The sequence below is a fragment of the Mobula hypostoma genome, chromosome 17 (assembly GCF_963921235.1).
Source record: "Mobula hypostoma chromosome 17, sMobHyp1.1, whole genome shotgun sequence".
Classification (NCBI taxonomy): domain Eukaryota; kingdom Metazoa; phylum Chordata; class Chondrichthyes; order Myliobatiformes; family Myliobatidae; genus Mobula; species Mobula hypostoma.
This window is the reverse complement of record NC_086113.1, coordinates 62,544,668-62,563,254: the sequence shown is the minus strand read 5'-3', so window position 1 is coordinate 62,563,254 and position 18,587 is coordinate 62,544,668. Positions and strand designations below refer to the sequence as shown.

At 44.3% G+C, this 18,587-nt stretch overlaps 1 protein-coding gene across 2 annotated transcripts; it reads right to left on the bottom strand.

Moving 5' to 3' along the window:
• Positions 1-774: 774 nt before the first annotated feature.
• On the bottom strand, positions 775-13,565 carry psmg4 (proteasome (prosome, macropain) assembly chaperone 4). 2 transcript variants are annotated; one of them, XM_063069388.1, is made up of 4 exons: positions 13,315-13,565; positions 5,005-5,080; positions 3,324-3,519; positions 1,397-1,536 (listed from the first exon to the last, which is right to left on the bottom strand). In XM_063069388.1, the coding sequence occupies exons 1-3, from the start codon at positions 13,489-13,491 to the stop codon at positions 3,365-3,367; spliced, it is 408 nt and encodes a 135-aa protein (XP_062925458.1). In that variant the 5' UTR covers positions 13,492-13,565; the 3' UTR covers positions 1,397-1,536; positions 3,324-3,364. The 2 variants fall into 2 exon arrangements, with proteins under 2 accessions (XP_062925459.1, XP_062925458.1); XM_063069389.1 differs by lacking the exon at positions 3,324-3,519 and having other exon boundaries at positions 775-1,536; positions 13,315-13,554.
• Positions 13,566-18,587: the final 5,022 nt, after the last annotated feature.

Below are 18,587 nucleotides of genomic sequence, written 5' to 3'. Positions count from 1 at the left end.
GGCTACAGAAAGTGTTTACAAGCTGTGATACTTGCCAAAGGGGGTGTTACTAAGTACTGACCAAGCAGGGTGCCCAAATTTTCCCTTTTTTGTTATTTTGAAACTGTAAAAGATGGAAATAAAGTAATCTTGCTTAAAATATTAAAGAAATGTGTCTTTAACTTTATGCCTTTTGGAAATCAGGTCATCTTTTACTTGCTTAGCTATTCACAGTAACAGAAATTTTGACCAGGGGTGCCCATACTTTTGCATGCCACTCTATATATAAATATATATTATCAAGATTGTTCTTTGTTCCTTTCTAACCTTAAATCCATGCGCTTGAGGAAGGTAATTGAAACACAATCTAGGGTTCATGGAGCCTGTTTTTCTCCCTGAGTTTATGGGGGTTAGGTCTTTAAAGTGAAAGATGGGTATAATTACCATTGGTTGAGCCCCAAGCTATAAATGGGAAATTAAATGCAAATTCAAGTTGAGGGGGTGGTGGTAGTGAAGAAACATTATTGCTTGAGAGTTGCAACAGGGAGCCGCTGACTAATTGAAATTGACACTTAAGAGCAAGTTCAATCTGTGTTTGGAGTGGTATGAGCTGAGCCTCCCCTAAGATCAGCGTTCTCTCTGCCTTTAGGATAAATGGCTTGTGGTACCAGGAAGTTTATTAGATCAATTGTTTTCAGCTGATGTTCAGATTATTGCTGACACTGCTCCCAGGTGGGCAAAAGATGCTAGTGCAGCATTAGAATCATGATTTATTATTTATCATTTGAAGAAAGCTGGTACACAATGTGTTTGCTGAAGTGGGTTCAGCCACAGTACAGTTCCTTTACACACCAACTACAGCTCAAGGTTAGACGACACAAAAGACTGCAGATGCAGGAATCTGGAGCAAAACACAAACTGCTGGAGGAACTCAGCACCCTGAGCAGCATCTGTGACAGGAAACACACAACTGATGTTTCAGGTCAACACCTTTAATCGAGATTGCTCTACAGATGCCACATGACCTGAGTCCCTCTAACTCCAGAGCAACACACTGCATTTCTAGCCATGTGTGCAGATGCTGCGCAGATTCCCCAACATGTCCATGGTAAGCTTCTCTTTGACCCTGTAATTGTAGTCCTTTGCCAGCCCATGGCAATGATGTCAAAGGACGGCTGCAATCTGCACACATGTAATGGAAGACTGCAAACAGTCTGTGAGGTGGCAGCAGCAGGGTTTTGTGTAGGAGTCTGGAATATCCACAGTTACAGAAGTAAATGACAGTAATTCACTAGGTATCTTACTAAGCTGTTGGAATCAGCAAACCGCCACATCTCTTACCGCATTGTGCTTTATCAAAATATAAGTTGATCAAAGAACGCAGACAGTTAAAAAAAATTTATTAATCAAAGCAGTATATCTTTAAAAAACACACTTAGAATTTATCTGGATTGGCCTCCATTTCCTGTTTGATTCTGTTTTCCACTTCTAGCGACAGGTTAGTGTTGGTATTCGGTAGGTTATAGCTGATGAACACCTGTTTCCCAGTCTTCTTAGCTGCATTAAACATAAAGGAAGGTTTTAAGTAAGGCAAATAAGTTAGCAAAATAAAACTACAAAAGCTTAAAAACAGCAGACTAGCAGGACAGGCAGCATCTGTGAGGAAATAAACTGTCACTCCACTGCCCTTTCATCAGAACCGGGAAAAGTTAGAAATAAGACATTTGAAGTTGTGATAGGGTGGAAACCAAGAGAGACTACATGATTCAAACAGTGGTGGTGCTGAGAGAGGGCGAGAGAGGCTAGTTAGTTGTGAATGAGGACAAGGGAACAACACCTTATATTCCATCTGGGTAGCCTCCAACTTGATGGCATGAACATCGATTTCTCGAACTTCTGGTAATGTCACCTCTCCCCTCCATTCTCTCCTTCACCAGTCCCATCCTTTCTCTGTTCTCACTGTTATCTCCTTGCCTGCCCATCACCTCCCTCTACTGCTCCTCCCCACTTTTCTTTTTTCCATGGCCTTCTGTCCTCGTCTATCAGACTCCCCCCTCTCCAGTCCTGTATCTCTTTCATCAATCAATTTCTCAGCTGTTTACTTTATCCATGCCTCCCCTTCCTGGTTTCACCTATCATCTTGTGTTTCTCTCTCCCCTCCCCCACCTTTTAAATCTATTCATCTTTTTTTCTCCAGCCTGCCGAAGGATCTTGGCCCAAAACATCGACTGTACTTTTTCCCCCACAGATCTTGCCTGGCCTGCTGAGTTCCTCAAGCATCTTATGTGTAGTGCAAGGGATCCACCATTGCTTTTCTTCTTCACTCCTTATTTGTTACCTTCAACTGACACAACTCTGCACAGATAGAGCTAGCCAGCTTTCCCCACAAAACCTCTCAGCTGCACCAACAACTATATCAGCCTAGCCTGCAAATCAGTTGAGTAACTTGTCTAGTCCTGAAACGTTAACTGTGCTTCTCTCTCCACGGATGCTGCTCAGCCTGTTGTGTAGTTCCAACATGAGCTGAAGGAAAACAGGTTCACACTGAGAACAGTATATTTTAGCATATATTAACATCTAACTGGATGTATTACTTTCCATAAATTATCTTGGAATGCAATACATAGTCTTACAAGTAAGCAAATAAATGATTCACACATCAAATGTAATCAAAATTAAAATCTTTTGCTGTTCCACCCCTCTCCCACCTCCAAATTCTTCCCAAATTTTAGGGATAGAAAGTAACTTGACAAAAATGAAAGGGTTAATAAAAGTTGGAACATCAGATGTTGAACTTACCTGTTGCTCATTTCTATATTCTGCGACTGGTTTAGTTGAAGTGTGGTTTCTCTACGCTTCAACTAAACCAGTCGCAGAATATAGAAATGAGCAACAGGTAAATTCAACATCTGATGTTCCGACTTTAATTATTAAGAAAATGCAGGAATTGATTGTTCAGAAAGCTGTAACACCAATCATTCAGAAATGGGATTGTAGCTTTAAGAAAGGATCACAGATCTGAAAGAACCATGAGAAGATTGCTAAAGGGAACAACTCGATGTGGTGTATTTAGATTTCTATAATGCATTCAGTAAGTCACCAGATAGACAAAAGGTTCTGCCACAGGGAAAGGGTTGTGGTACTGAGAAGAATGTACTCACATGGACATAGGGTTGTTTAACTCAGCGGTCCCCAACCACCAGGCCGCGGACCGGTACCGGGCCGCAAAGCATATGCTACCGGGCCGCGAGGGAACAATATGATTTGGCGATATGAGTCAGCTGTACCTTTCCTCATTCCCTGTCACAGCCACTGTTGAGCTTGAACACACGCGAAGTCATTACCCGCACGTCATCCATGTCAGCGCGGGAAGAAGATCAACTCCTCAAGCTTGCAAGTGACGGTGGGCTGAAAAGTATGTTTGACATAACATCTCTGCGGCATTCCAGATCAAAGTAACGGCTAAATATCCTGAGATAGCCACGAAAGCACTGAAAACGTTGCTTCCATTTCCAACATATCTCTGCGACGCAGGGTTTTCTGCAATGAATGCAATGAAAACTAAATCGCGGAATAGACTGGACATAAGGAACCCCCTTCGAGTATCGATGTCTCCCATCACCCCTCGATAGGACCGTCTTGTTGCAGGAAAACAAGCCCAGGTCTCCCACTGATTCAGCGATATTGGTGTGTTGCAATGATTTTATATGTTCATACGGGGAAAATATGCGTTGTGTGTTTAATATTAAATTCCTTAGATAAACCCTTTTAGAAACGAAATTGAGCGTATTAGCCACTTATAAGTGACTTATAGTTGACTTATCACCCATATTGCGGTCGATATTACCCCCCCCACCCCAGGGTTGCCAACTGTCCAGTATTAGCCGGGACATCCCATATATTGGGCTAAATTGGTTTGTCCAATACGGGACTGCCCTCGTCCCGTATTTCCCCCGTTAAGGTAGAGCGTTGCCTTGAAACCTTTTGTGCCAAAATGGAGTAAAGCGAAGAAGCAATTACCATTAATTTATATGGGAAAAAATTTTGAGCGTTCCCAGACCCAAAAAATAACCTACCAAATCATACCAAATAACACATAAAACCTAAAATAACACTAACATATAGTAAAAGCAGGAATGATATGATAAATACACAGCCTATATAAAGTAGAAATAATGTATATACAGTGTAGTTTCACTGAACAGAATTGCCAAAAACGATTTGTAGAAAAAAGTCAGCACGTACATATCATGCATGCACACACTGGTGCCTGCGCAAAGCTTCACGGTCATGGTAGTCTTTCTCGGGGTAAACACAACGTATTTGACTGCTACTCTTGTCCGTTGGCAACCCACGCCCCCCCCCCGCCCCCAACCACCAGTTGGCCAGTCTGCAAGAATATTGTCAATAATAAACCGGTCCGCGGTGCAAAAAAGTTTGTGGACCCCTGGGTTAACTGACAGAAAACAGGTTGATGATAGTTGTTTATTATCGCCACAAGTACCAGTGGAAAAACTACTCTGAATGCCATCAATAAAGACCATTTCAAACCTTAGAAAGTATATTGAGGTATACAAAGAGAAATGCAACAAGAGAACGTAGAATATAGTGTTGCGGAGAAAATGCAGTACAAGTAGAAAGAAAAGAGCAAGGGCCATAATCAGGCAGATTTTGAGGTCAAGAGTATATTAACAAGTGAGATGCCAGAACTAATCAAAAATTCTCAGGTGTTGGAAATAAAAACAGAACAGACTGGAAACACTCACCAGGTCAGAGAATGTCTGTGGAGAGGACAATATTAACACTACAGATGCCAAGCTTCCTTGGCCAGGGTGGAGGAGGAATTTAAGGATCCTCTTGGATCTATCACCATGTTTGTAAACTGGCCTCTCTCTCCAGCCAGTGAACGTAGGTCCTTTTCACCGTATCAGAGAACACAGACTGTGAGCAAAGATTCTGTCAATGGACCTGGGTCCAGAAACACAATGGAAAATAAAATTCTTTCAAATGAATAAGTTATCTTACCAAGCCTTTGTGCTAACGAATTAGGCGTGGTATCAGAGGTGTCTCCAAGGATTAGCGAGGATACTGGAGTTGGGTCCTGAAAAGGAGGAGCACAAGTTACATTAACCCCAATACTCGTAACTCCTTAATCTCCTAATAAAGGAATGCTTCATCTTGTCATATGTTGCACCTGAAAATCACACTTATTGTTTTATACTTGTTCTGACTGGTCTTGTTTCCAGTCTGACCACTGTTTTCAGAGACAGACAAAGTATATCACATTAACAACTTGTGTTGGTACAATTGATGTCAACAGCAGTCATCCACTCTTGACCAAGTAATCTCAGTTATCACCGCATGAATGCCAGACACACTGAAGAATCTCACTGCACCATCCACGAGAGGAACACCAGCAGCTGACCTGCTCGAGCTTTCCTGTCTGCTCCACCACTCTTAGCTCGAGATTCATTTTCTTGCAGGCATTCACAGTAGAACAGCAAAGAACAACAGATCTGTGAAAAACTACAAGCAGCACTTGCCACTAACCCCATGTGATAATCTTTATCACTACTGATCTCTGACCTGAGCTTACCCAGACACTTAGCTTCCTCTCCTCTCTGCTGAAGCATTTCTTCTCATCTTATTCCTGTATGGCCAATCACCAATTCTGAGACTGTGACCCCGATTCTGTTCACCCCACCCAGGGAAACATCATCCCATCTGCCAAGCCCTGGAATAACTTTGTATCTGTTAAGGAAATCATCAGCACAGCATCAGGTGGATCAGGCGTTGATACTGTACACAAACATGGGAAACTCTGGTACCAGGATGTGGTGACTTGTGGCTTCAAGGATTGTGGAACTTTGACTTGGGTTAATATCTTTGGACTTGATCAATATTACTGCCTGGGTAGTCACAGAATAATAAACAGGCTCTTCAGCCCAACTCATCCAACTTGACTAAGTCTACCTGAGCCAGTCTTATTTGCTTATGTTTGATTCATATCCCTCTGAATCTTTCCTATCCATGTACTATCCAAATGTCTTTTAAATACTGTAATGCTAACTACCTCTACCACTTCCTCTGGTAGCTCATTCCAACCATTTTAACTACCAACCTCTGTACAAAAACGTTGTCCCTCAAATCCCCATTAAATCTTTTACTTTTCACCTTCAACTTATGACCTCGTTTTTAGGTCCCAATCCCTACGGGAAAGACTAGTGTTCACCCGAACTGTATCCCCTCATACATCTTTATAAGGTCGCCCCTCAATCTCCTACATTTGAAGAAATAAAGACCGAGCCTGCCCAACCTCTCCCAATACCTCAGGCCTTCAAGTTCTGGCATGACTCTAGCAAATCTTCTCTGCACACTTTTCCAGTTTAACGATGTCTTTCCTATAACAAGGTGACAATTGCATACAGTACTCCAAATGCATTCTCACCAGCCTCTTGTACACCTGCAACTTAATGTCCTGAGTTCTGTATCAGTGCCCTAATCGGTGATCAGTTGAATGGTGGAACAGGTACAAGGGTTCCTGTTTCTTGTTCTCATGGGCTTGGGAGTGAGTCACAAGTGAGGACAATAAGCTCAAGGAGGAAAGATGTCAGTAATTGGGGAACCAGAGGCTGGGGAAAAAGGTCAAAGGAGCAAGGGGTGGATCAAGAAGGCAAACTTAGCTCTGAAAGGACAGGAAGGGAGTTGGCAGTAAAACCATGGAAAGCTGACCTGTAGATATTTACTGTTCATTCAGATCCTGTTCAATGTGGGGAGGTTTTCTGAACCAGCAAGGTTTCAGGCAACGAGTTTCAGCACTCTTCAGATAAAAACATCTTCCACAGGGGAAAAGAGGCTAGACTGCGCAGGCGCGTGACGTAGAGCGCCAAAGGTTTAAAAAAAAACCACCATATACAGCAGGCAGCATTGAGAGCGGGCAGCAGATTGAGAGGGAGCAGAGTGGGACGGCTTTGGCTCCACAGGCTTCGGCGTGAACAGGTAGAGGCATGGGTAGGTTCCAGTAAGTTTTGTTTTGTTTGTTTAGAGTAGAGAGAATGCCGACTAGGACGTTGGAATACTTCTCTTCCAGGATGTGGGAAGTCAGGAAGACCCCGGTGTCCCTGAGAACGACACCTGCAAGAAGTGCATCCAGCTGCAGCTCCTAACAGACTGCGTTAGGGAACTGGAGCAGGAGCTGGATGATCTCCAGATCATCCGGGAGAATGAGGTGTTTATAGATAGTAGCTTCAGGGAGGTAGTTACGCCAAAGGAGCAGAGCACAGGTAATTGGGTTACCATCAGGCAAGGGAAGAGGAAAGGGCAGGCAGAACAGGGTTCCCCTGTGGCCATTCCCCTCAACAACAAGTATACAGATTTGGATACTGTTTGGGGGGGCGGGGGGGGATGACTTACCTGAGACAAGATGCGGCAGCTGGATCTCTGGCACTGAGTCTGATTCTGCAGTGCAGAAGGGAGGGTGGAAGAAGAGGAGAGTGATAGTGATAGGGGACTCGATAGTTAGAGGTACAGAAAGGAGGTTCTGTGGTCGTGACAGAGACTCCCAGATGGTTTGTTGCCTCCCGGGTGCCAGGGTCAGGGATGTCTCTGATCGCATGCACAGCATTCTGAAGCGGGAAGGTGATCAGCCAGATGTCATGGTACACATCGGTACCAATGATGTAGGAAGATAGAGTGAGGAGGTCCTCAAGAGTGAGTATAGAGCAGGGGTCCCCAACCTTTTTTGCATTGCGGACCGGTTTAATATTGACAGTATTCTTGCGGACCGGCCAGCCAGAGGCGGGGGGGAGGGGGGCGGGGTTGGGTTGCCAACTGACAAGAGTAGCAGTCAATACGTTGTGTTTACCCCGAGAAGGACTACAATGACCATGAAGCCTTGCGCGGGCACCAGTGTGCGCATGCGTAACCTACGTATGCGTGCGCCTGCCGATTTCTTTCCTTGTAAATTGTTTTTGGCGATTCTGTTCGTTGGGGGGCGGGCGGCGGGGGAGGAGGGGGGTGTGTTAATCACGATCGGAATATAGGTGATAAGTGGCTAATACACTCAGTTTCGCTTCTAAAAGGGTTTATCTAACGAATTTAATATTAAACAAACCGCATATTTTCCTCGCATGAATATAGTGATAAGTCAATTATCAGGGGAGGACAGGGGAGCTTGAAGTAAGTGTTGAACGAACTTCCAGTAGAAGTGGCAGAAACAGGTTCGATATTATCATTTAAAGTAAAATTGGATAGGTATATGTACAGGAAAGGAATGGAGGGTTATGGGCTGAGTGCAGGTCGGTGGGACTAGGTGAGAGTAGCGTTCGGCACGGACTAGAAGGGCAGAGATGGCCTGTTTCTGTGCTGTAATTGTTATATGGTTATATAAGTCAACTGCATCATAACATTTTAAGTAACGTTTGGATATTAAACACACAGCGCATATTTTCCCCCTATGAACATATAAAATCATTGCAACACACCAATATCGCTGAATCAGTGGGAGCCCTGGGCTTGTTTCCCTGCAACAAGGCGGCCCCATCGAGGGGTGATGGGAGACAGCGATACTCGAAGGGGGTTCTTTATGTCCAGTCTATTCCGCAGTTTAGTTTTCGTTGCATTCATTGCAGACAACTCCGCTTCGCAGAAATATGTTGGAAGCAATATTTTCGGTGCTTTCGTGGCTATCTCAGGGTATTCAGCCTTGACTTTGATCCAGAATGCTGGCAGAGATGTTACGTCAATCATACTTTTCAGCCCGCCGTCATTTGCAAGCCCGAGGAGTTGATCTCCTTCCCGCGCTGACATGGATGACGCGCGGGTAGTGATCTTGCGTGCGTTCAAGCTCAACAGGGCGTGACAGGGAATGAGGAAAGGTGCAGCTGAGTCCTATCGCCAAATTCTTGCGGCCCGGTGGCGCATGCTTTGCGTGGTTGGGGACCGCTGGTATAGAGAGTTTGGTGGGAAGTTGAAAAGCAGGACCTCGAGGGTGGTAATCTCAGGATTGCTACCTGTGCTACATGCCAGTGAGGTAGGAATAGGATGCTCTGGCGGATGAACAAGTGGCTGAGGAACTGGTGTAGGGGGCAGGGTTTCAGATTTCAGGATCATTGAGACCTCTTCTGGGGCAGGTGGGACCTGTACAAGAGAGACGGGTTACACCTGAACAACAAGTGGACCAATATCCTTGCAGGGAGGTTTGTTACTGCTTTTGGGGAGGGTTTAAACTAGATTTGCAGGGGGATGGGAACCAGAGCAGATAGTGGAGCGGGGTGAAAATAAATAATGTTAAAAGTGCATGCAAAGTCACAAATAGAAGGATTGTGTGTGGTGGTAATAATCTTCTGAGGTGTGTCTATTTCAATGCAAGGAGTATTGCGGGGAAGGTAGACGAGCTGAGGGCGTGGATTGACACATGGAATTACGACATTATAGCCATTAGTGAAACTTGGCTGCAGGAAGGGCAGGACTGACAGTTTAATATTCCAGGGTTCTGATGTTTCAGACGTGATAGAGGCAGAGGAATGAAGGGTGGGGGGGGGGGTGGCATTGCTTGTCAGGGAAAATGTTACAGCAGTGTTTAGGCAGGACAGGTTAGATGGCTTGTCTACTGAGGCCATATGGGTGGAGCTGAGAAACAGGAAAGATATGACATTAATGGGGTTGTATTATAGACCACCCAATAGCAAGAATTGGAGGAGCAAATCTGCAGAGAGATAGCAGACAACTGCAGGAAACACAAAGTTGTGATAGCAGGGGATTTTAATTTTCCACATATCGATTGGTATTCCCATACTGTTAAAGGTCTAGACGGGTTAGAGTCTGTAAAATGTGTTATAACCATATAACAATTACAGCACGGAAACAGGCCATCTCGGCCCTTCTAGTCTGAAGTTGTGGAACCAAAGTGTTCCCCTGCCACACACTTCTGTCACCTGTCCTAACTCGTTTCCTAATAGGAGATCTAATATTGCATCCTCTCTAGTTGGTACCTCTATATATTGATTTAGAAAACTTTCCTGAACAATTGTTCTGGATAATGAAGTAGGTTTTCAAAGCTTGCAGGGTGATTTAGGCCAGTTAGAAGAGTGGGCTGAAAGATGGGAGATGGAGTTTAATGCTGAAAAATGTGAGGTGCTACATTTTGGTAGGACTAATCAAAATAGGACATACATGGTAAATGGTAGGGCATTGAAGAATGCAGTGGAACAGAGGGATCTAGGAATAATGGTGCATAGTTCCCTGAAGGTGGAATCTCATGTGGATAGGGTGGTGAAGAAAGCTTTTGGTATGCTAGCCTTTATAAATCAGAGCATTGAGTATAGGAGTTGGGATATAATGTTGAAATTGTACAAGGCATTGGTGAGGCCAAATTTGGAGTATTGTGTACAGTTTTGGTCACCGAATTATAGGAAAGATGTCAACAAAATAGAGAGAGTACAGAGAAGATTTACTAGAATGTTACCTGGGTTTCATCACCCAAGTTACAGACAGAGGTTGAACAAGTTGGGTCTTTATTCTTCGGAGCGTAGAAGGTTGAGGGGGGACCTACTTTACTTTATACTTTATTGTCGCCAAACAATTGGTACTAGAATGATGATCAAAGATGGCGGTGATGAAGAATACAACCAAATAAAAAACACGCATGCTCCGGAACCACCCAATGGGAAAAAACTAACTAACTCTAAAACTAACTCTAGTATTAATGATTTAGCCTCTCATCCACCTCTAGCCTCAGTATCTTATCTTTACCATCAGCAGGTATTTGGAATAGAATCTGTGCAAAGTGATGCTGACAGGAAAATCAGCACTTCCTCCTGCAGGGATCCTCTCACCATGGAAGTTAGGACCAAAAATGGCCTTCATCCTTACTAATAGGCAGACATTACCTCAAAATACAATCTTGATTGAATGGTGTCAAGGATCTGAGAACCTCTGTGGTGCCACCTCAAACAGAGAGGATGAAAGAGACATGAACTCCTTAGGTTGATTTCTCCTTTTCCCCAGGATACATGTCTCAAGCCCTGAAATTTTGCACTCTCAACCCGATGGTAGTATTGCTACTGGGTTGAAAGCCAAGCTCCATTATGCTTGAGATGCACACGACTTCACTGAACATCTCACAGACCAGCACAATCCCAAATTTCACATCCTTGTAATTTTCAGAGCTCTGTCACACATAATTCAACCTCACCCAAGTTGTCCTATTGTGATTCTCACTCAGTAATTCACTAATTTCTCAGCATACCCTCTGACCTCCCCCCCCCCACATGCTTGCCTAATCTTACAGCAATAAGACAGGTCAACTGGACAGATTAATTGATTATTCTTCACAAAAGCCACCCCTCCCCCATCCAACCAGCATTATATTTTACTTTTTCCCTTGTGCTTATCCAGAATCTCATTAAGTGCACCTCAATCACTCCTTGAGGGACCAAGTTCCCGGTTCTCACTACATTCTGAACAGAGGTCCCTGTGAACCCATTCAAAATTACCGTACAGTCTATGGCCCCCAGTACTGGTCTCACCAGCAGCAAGTGGATATATCTACAAGCAGCAACTAGAGCCTGTGTATAATACCTGCGACCCACAATCAGTCCTGACCGACCTAACTGAGGCTTAGCATTAAACTTCTCTGCTTTTCTACTCCGTCTCCACAGAGGTAAAATGTACTTGAATCGTCTTTTTATCTGGTGCCATTACTTTATATTTCATACACTCTGACCAACAGCACAGCCATTAATATCTCATATCTAATAGTTAACACAATACTTTACAGTTCAGGTGACCTGCCCTGCCTATAAGGAGTTTGAACGTTCTCTCCGTGACCGTGTGGGTTTCCTCAGGCCCTGCGGTTTTCTCCCACATTCCAAAAAACGTACCGTTTGTAAGTGAATAGGTCACTGTAAATTGTGCCATGTTAGGCTAGCATTAAATCAATCGGTTACTGGGCAGCATGCTCAGGGGGACAGAAGGACCTATTCTGCACTGTATCGCAATAAAATTTAAAGTGTGGTGCAGAGAGACAAAAAATGCAAGGTCATAGCAGGATAACTGTGAGGTCAAGTCCACTATATTATACTAGGGAACCGTTCAATAATCTTATAACAGTGCAGTAAAAGCTGTCCTTAAGCTTTGTGGTACGTGCACTTCCAGGCTCTTGTATATACTGCCCGATGGGAGAGGGGAGAAGAGAGAATGTCTGGGATGAGTGCTGTCACTGATTATTCTGGCAGGGGGAAGTACAGACAGAGTACATTAAGGCGAGGCTGGTTTCCATGGCCTGTTGAGCCCTTGCGCACAACTCTGCAGTCATGGCAGAATGGTTGCCGTCCCGAGCCGTGATGCTGCATCTATGAAGAGCTGGTAAGTGTTCAAAGGGACTTGCCAGATTTCTTTATCCTCCTCTCTTGGCAATGGCATCAATCTGGTTGTACTGGGACAGGCCATTGGTGCTGGTCACTCCTAGGAACTTGAAACCCACAACCCTTTCAGCCTTGATGTTAACAGCAGCATGTGTACCAACCCCCTTCCTGAAGTCAATGACCTGCTGACATTGAGGGAAAAGTTACTGTCATGACATCATGTTACTAAACTCGTCTTCCCTTTCCTATACTCCCACTCATCATTACTTGAGATGCAGTGCCATTGTGCAATGTGATCGTAGATGGTCAGGCCAGTTACCCTCACCAATCCCACAGCCCCTGACAACCTTAATGCACAAAAATCTCTCAATTCCGTAAAAGGAAAAGCAAAGTCTCTCTCAGAAGATCGGGAGTCTTTGGAACTCTCTTCCTCAAAGGGTGGTATACGGCGAATCCTATTAAGGCAGGGGAAGATAGGTGCTGAAAAATAAGACGTGGAATCTTGGGGTGGAGTTGAGGTAATGGGTCAGCCACAATCTAACTAGATGGCAGAGGATGCTGTCCCTAATTCGCGTAAGCAGTGATGCAGTACCAATAGTGTTGGAACGCCAGCTCCCAGATTTTACCACACTTGAAAACTAGTGGCAATGCCCTGACCTGCCCTCTGTGTCAAATCCCTCCTGTTCACTCAAGCACCCTCGGCCTTTCACTGTAACATGGGCGCTGTGGGCAAACTGTCCTGTACAAAGCGTTTAGAGGTTGCGCTGTAGAAATGGAAATAATGATTCTCCAGGTTGCAGCCCTGCCATGCTTAGGGAATCAGACTGATTCAGGAGGCAGTAACATTGCTACTCAACTCTTCGGCAGTCCTGGTTCTGCAGCAAGGTAGAACCTCGCGGACCCCAGCACTGCGACTGAAACTAGCATGCAACGACTCCCAATGCACCATCTACACATCCACGTTACTCACCAATCTGGTGCTCATAGCGACCGCCAGGTTGGAGAGGGTAGGGGCGGTGCCAACCCACAGGAAGAAGCTGCCCGACATCCTTAGGACGTGAAAGTACACCGACTGGCCAGCCAGCCTCTCGCTAAAGTCGTGCATCGAAAGGGACCCAGACCCCAAACCATTCTCAGCGGCCGACATGGCCGGATCCAGCTTACTGCAGCAACCAGCCCGCCCCCCAGGAGTCGTGACCCTGTCAATCAACCTCTCGGGAGTGTGCTTCCGGGTCTGCCTGTCAATCCACCGCTCTAGGGTAGTACTTCCGGGTTCGTTCTCTGCTGCTGCTGCTGGTCGGCCGGTAGTTGGCTTCGCTGGGAATTTGTGATCCAACGCAAGCTTGCAGGCTCTCTTCGGTACTGGATAGGGGTAATGGTTCCTTAAGAGCCGGGAGGGTTTATTTGTAAATTGATTTGGGGGATATGGTTATTGCTGGCGACAGCAGCATCGATTGCATATTCTTGAGAAGATGGCGGTGAGCCGCCTTGAACTGCTGGAGTCCTTCTGGTGTAGCTGCTTTTGGGCTGGGAGTTCAAGGATAAAGGGTCAGTGACAAAGCAGGACGGTAATGTGAGTGATACCGATTCGCCTTATCCACCTTGGGTGTGGAGTGTGGGAGTCTCGAGTCTGGGAGGACTGCGTGCTGGTGACCATTTCATAGCTCCAGTCTGCATCTTTTCAACGTCTTTTCCTCTGATTAAATAGTCAAGGTCTCTAATATAAGCTCACAAGGTGGAGTAGGAATAGATCATTTGGCCCTTCAGCTTGCGCCACATTTCATCGAGATTTTAGCAGCATTTTACATTGATAAATTGGTTTATTATTGTCACTGAGGTAGTCTTACATGTATTATTAATTTATCATAATGTATTGAGGTTGTATAAGGTAAAATAATGATACAATTCAGAATGAGGCGTGAAGGTACAGAGAAAGTGCAGTTTAAACGCGCATTGTAGGTACAAGGTCATGTAAGAGGTTTCACCTTACCAGGAACGCACTTTAACGGGTTGCACTTCGGGAGGACAAACCAGGGTAATACACGGTGAATGGTAGGGCACTGAGGTGGGTGGTACAACAAAGGGATCCAGGAATATCGATCCATAATTCCTTGAAAGTGGTATAACAAGTAGATAGGGTCATAAAGAGAACTTCTGATACATTGGTCTTCAGAAATCAGGGCACTGAATACAGAAGTTAGGGTGTTATGTTGAAATCACATTGGTGAGGGTGAGTTTGGAATATTGTATGCAGTTCTGGTCACCTTTCTGCGGGAAGTATATCAGTAAGGTCAAAGGTGCAGAGAAAATTTAAACGGGTGTTGCTGGACTTGAAAGGAAAGTTCAAAAGGTTGGTACTTTATTCACTGGAGCCCAGGAGAAGGAGGGGAGATGTTAGAGAGGTGTACAAGATTATGAGGGGTATAGATAGGGTGAATGTTTGCTGGCTTTTTCTTCTCAAGTTTGGGTGAGGCTTGAACTAGAGGTCATAAGTTTATGATGAAAGGTGAAATATTTAAGGGGAAACACATCAAAGTTGCTGGTGAACGCCGCAGGCCAGGCAGCATCTCTAGGAAGAGGTACAGTCGACATTTCAGGCCGAGACCCTGACGAAGGGTCTCGGCCTGAAACATCGACTATACCTCTTCCTAGAGATGCTGCCTGGCCTACTGCGTTCACCAGCAACTTTGATGTGTGTTGCTTGAATTTCCAGCATCTGCAGAATTCCTGTTGTTTGCGTATTTAAGGGGAATTTGAGGGTAAACTTCACTCAGATGTTGTGCTGTACCATTAAATTATATTAGAAATCAAATAGTCAATCAAAACCATCTCCTCTGCCTACACAATGTCCATATCCTTCCATTTCCTCACATTCATGTGCCTCTGTAAATGTTTCTGCTGCTGCCACCACCCCCCGAGGCAGCACATTCCAGGCACCCACCCCTCTCTGTAAAGAGATACCCCTGGCATAATCTCCGACATTCCAAACCTGGGAGAAAGATGCTGTCTGTCTAATCTATCTATGCCTCTCATAAACTTCTAATTTCCTAGCTAATCTCCCCTCAGCCTCCATCACTCCAGAGAATGCAACCCAAGTTTGTCCAGTCTCTCGTAGCACATGCCCTCTCATCCACAGCATCCTGGTAAACCTCTTCTGCACCCTCTCCAAAGCCTTCCTATAGTGAGGTGACCAGAACTATATGCAATACTCCAAATGTGGCCTAACTAGAGTTTTATAAAGACGCTAAGACATAGGAGCATAGTTAGGCCATTCAGCCCTTCATGTTGTTCTGCCATTTCACCATGGCTGATTTATTATCCCCCTCAACCCCAATTTCCTGCCTTCTCCCTGTAATCATTGATGCCCTGATTAATTACGAGCCTAACAACCTCCATTTTAAATATACCCAATAGTTTGGCCTGAATTCCACAGATTTGCCACCCTGCGGCACAGTCACAGGAGGCCTTATGCATGAGCAAAGGCAAGTAAAAATAAGATAGGGACAAGCAGAGTGGCCAGTATTAGATGGGCAGGCTTTGGCTCATCAGGCTTGGGCAGGGTAATTATCCGGTAAGTTTTTTCTTCATTCTTCATCTGTTAGTACATCATTAAAGCAATGAGGATGACTCCAGGGGCTACATTGTGTTATTTGTGTGAGATGTGGGAATTCTGAGAGACCTCTAGCCTCCCAGATAACCACATCTGCACCAGCTCCTCAGAAAATGTGTTAAGGATTGGAGCTGCAGCTCGATGACCTTCAGCTCTCACAGGAAACTGAGGAGATGATAGATAGGAGCTACAGGGAGTTAGTCACCCCGAAGATGCAAGAGGCAGGAAAATGGGTGACTGTCGGGAGAGGGAAGAGAAATAGGCAGCCAGTGCAAGAGTCCCTCTGTGGCCATTTCCCTCAATGATAAGTATACCCTTTTGGATACTGTCGGGGGTGGGGGGGGAACAACCACAGTGGCTGGGTCTCTGGCAATAAGTCTGGTGCTGTGGATCAGAAAGGAAGGAGGGGAGAAGAGGACCCAGGTTAATTAAACCCAAAGATGTAATGTTCTAAAGCTCCACCTGTGGAGGGATGAAAACAAGGTTTACCAAATTTTAAAAAGGGAACTTGGAGAAAAATGCTTTGCAAGAACGAGATGTGGCTAACGTAGCACAGGAAAGTGAGAGAAACGCAGCAATCTATTAGAAACTAAAGATATAAACTGTTAGAAGTGGAACTGGCGGTAAGTATCTCTACCGTACTTGAAAATCTCAGGGTGAAACCCTTGGAGGAGAGGTGATAGCAATAAAAGATCTATTGAAGCTACAGCTATAACAAGCAGCAGCTATAATGAGATAGTATCGGCAGACGAGTGACTAAGATCTCTACCGTGTAACTCAGGAATTATGTTAAATCACACCAAGGGATTTGGTCAGGTTTTTTTTTGTATTTGTTTGTGAATCGACTTTCCATGGATGATCAACTATTTCATCCAACAAAACAAGATGGTGAGCCACCAAAGATCGGAGAACCAGCGTGGGAATGAAATGTTTCATGATATAGAGGATTTAATACAGTTGGATGTATAAGTTTATTTTCATTCAAAGGATCTGAATTTGATTTTCCACAATAACTATTTTGGCAAAGAATTTGATAAGTTACTGAATGAAAATTACTTTGTTTAAGAGTTGTGATGTTGGAGAATTGTCGTGAAAGGAGTTAAGCTGTGTGTGAGTGTGAATGTATGTGCGTGAGTGTGTGTGTGTATATATATATATATATAAAATATTTGAACTTGAAGACATACTGACTTAAACTGAAACTGAAATTAACCATAATACTTAAGAATAGGAATTCAATTAGTTTCCTAACTAACTAGGGATAAATAAAAAAGAAAGGTTAGTCTGTAAATCTTTAAATAGGGTATAACACTAGATCTAATTAATTAGAGAAATTGGAGTAATAAGGGTTAATCTAATGAATATCACTGATTCTAACTCAACAGGAATTTGGTTCATGTTTGATATCTGAGATTTGGAACCTAATAATTTGGAACAATTTTGAATTGTTCTTACTCATGTAAATATTTTGTATATGTTTTTTTTAATAAACAAAACTTACCTCCAGAAGTGTGTGTTTCCTAATCACTGCCTCCTTCCGATACCTAGAGTTTCTGATGACCTACTAGCACCTAGTGTAGGACTATGTAATTTGATTTTTCTCATTGGGATTGCAGTGACCAGTCACACGAGACGAGACAAGACAAACGCCACACAGGTGTTACACACAGAGGAGTGGACACAATAGGGACACCCAGATGCATGTTGCTTCCCAGGTGCCAGGGTCAGGGATGATTCTGATCGGGTCCATGGCATTCTAAAGGGGAAGGTGAGCTGCTAGAAGTCTATAATAACATAGGTAGCAAGGCAAGGAGTTCCTGAAGAGAGATTTTGGAGAGCTAGGTAGAAAGCTGAAAAGCAAGACCACCAGGATAGTGATCTCTGGATTGCTGCCTGTGCCACTTGCCGGGAGGGTAAGAATGGGATGATATGGCTGTGGCTGAGGAACTGGTGCAAGGTGCAGGGTTTAGATTTTTGGATCATTGGGATCTCTTCTGGTGAAGGTATGACCTGTACAAAGGGGACAGGTTACATCTGAACCCAAAGGGGACCGATATCCTTGCGCCAGGTTTGTGAGAGCTGATGGGGTGGATTTAAACTAATTTGGCAGGGGATGGGAACTGGAGTAATAGGGCTGAGGATATGGCTGTTGGCTTACAAGCAGAGGCGGTGTGTAATGAGACTGTTAGGAAGGACAAGCAGATGATGGGGTAAGATTGCAGTCAGTGGGATGAGTTATGTAAAAGAGTAGGGTCAAAATTGAAAAGGATGTTTGATACAGGATTGAAGGTTTTATATTTGAATGAATGCAGTATATGGAGTAAAGTAGATCTTGTAGCGCAATTAGAGATAGGCAGGAATGACTTTGTGGGCATCACTGAGTCATGATTGAGAGAAGGTTATAGTTGGAGGCTTAACAACCAAGATGCACATTTTATCAAAAGGGTAGGCAGAGGGTGTGGGTGACTCTGTTGGTTAAAAAATGAAATCAAATCAATAGAAAAAGGTGACATAGGATTGGAAGATGTAGAATTCTTGTGGGTAGAGCTAAGAAATTGCAAGGGTAAAAGACCCTGTTGGGAGTTATATACAGGCCTCAGAACAACGGGAGATAGAAAAGGTTTGTCAAAAGT

Coding starts and splice junctions, on each gene's coding strand:
- psmg4 (XM_063069388.1), bottom strand. CDS start 13,491: ATGTCGGCCGCTGAGAATGGTTTGGGGTCTGGGTCCCTTTCGATGCAC. Junction 5,081..13,314: donor TCGCTATGAGCACCAGATTG/GTGAGTAACGTG, acceptor CCTCCTTTTCAG/GACCCAACTCCAGTATCCTC. Junction 3,520..5,004: donor TTCGTTAGCACAAAGGCTTG/GTAAGATAACTT, acceptor CATTCATTGCAG/AAAACCCTGCGTCGCAGAGA.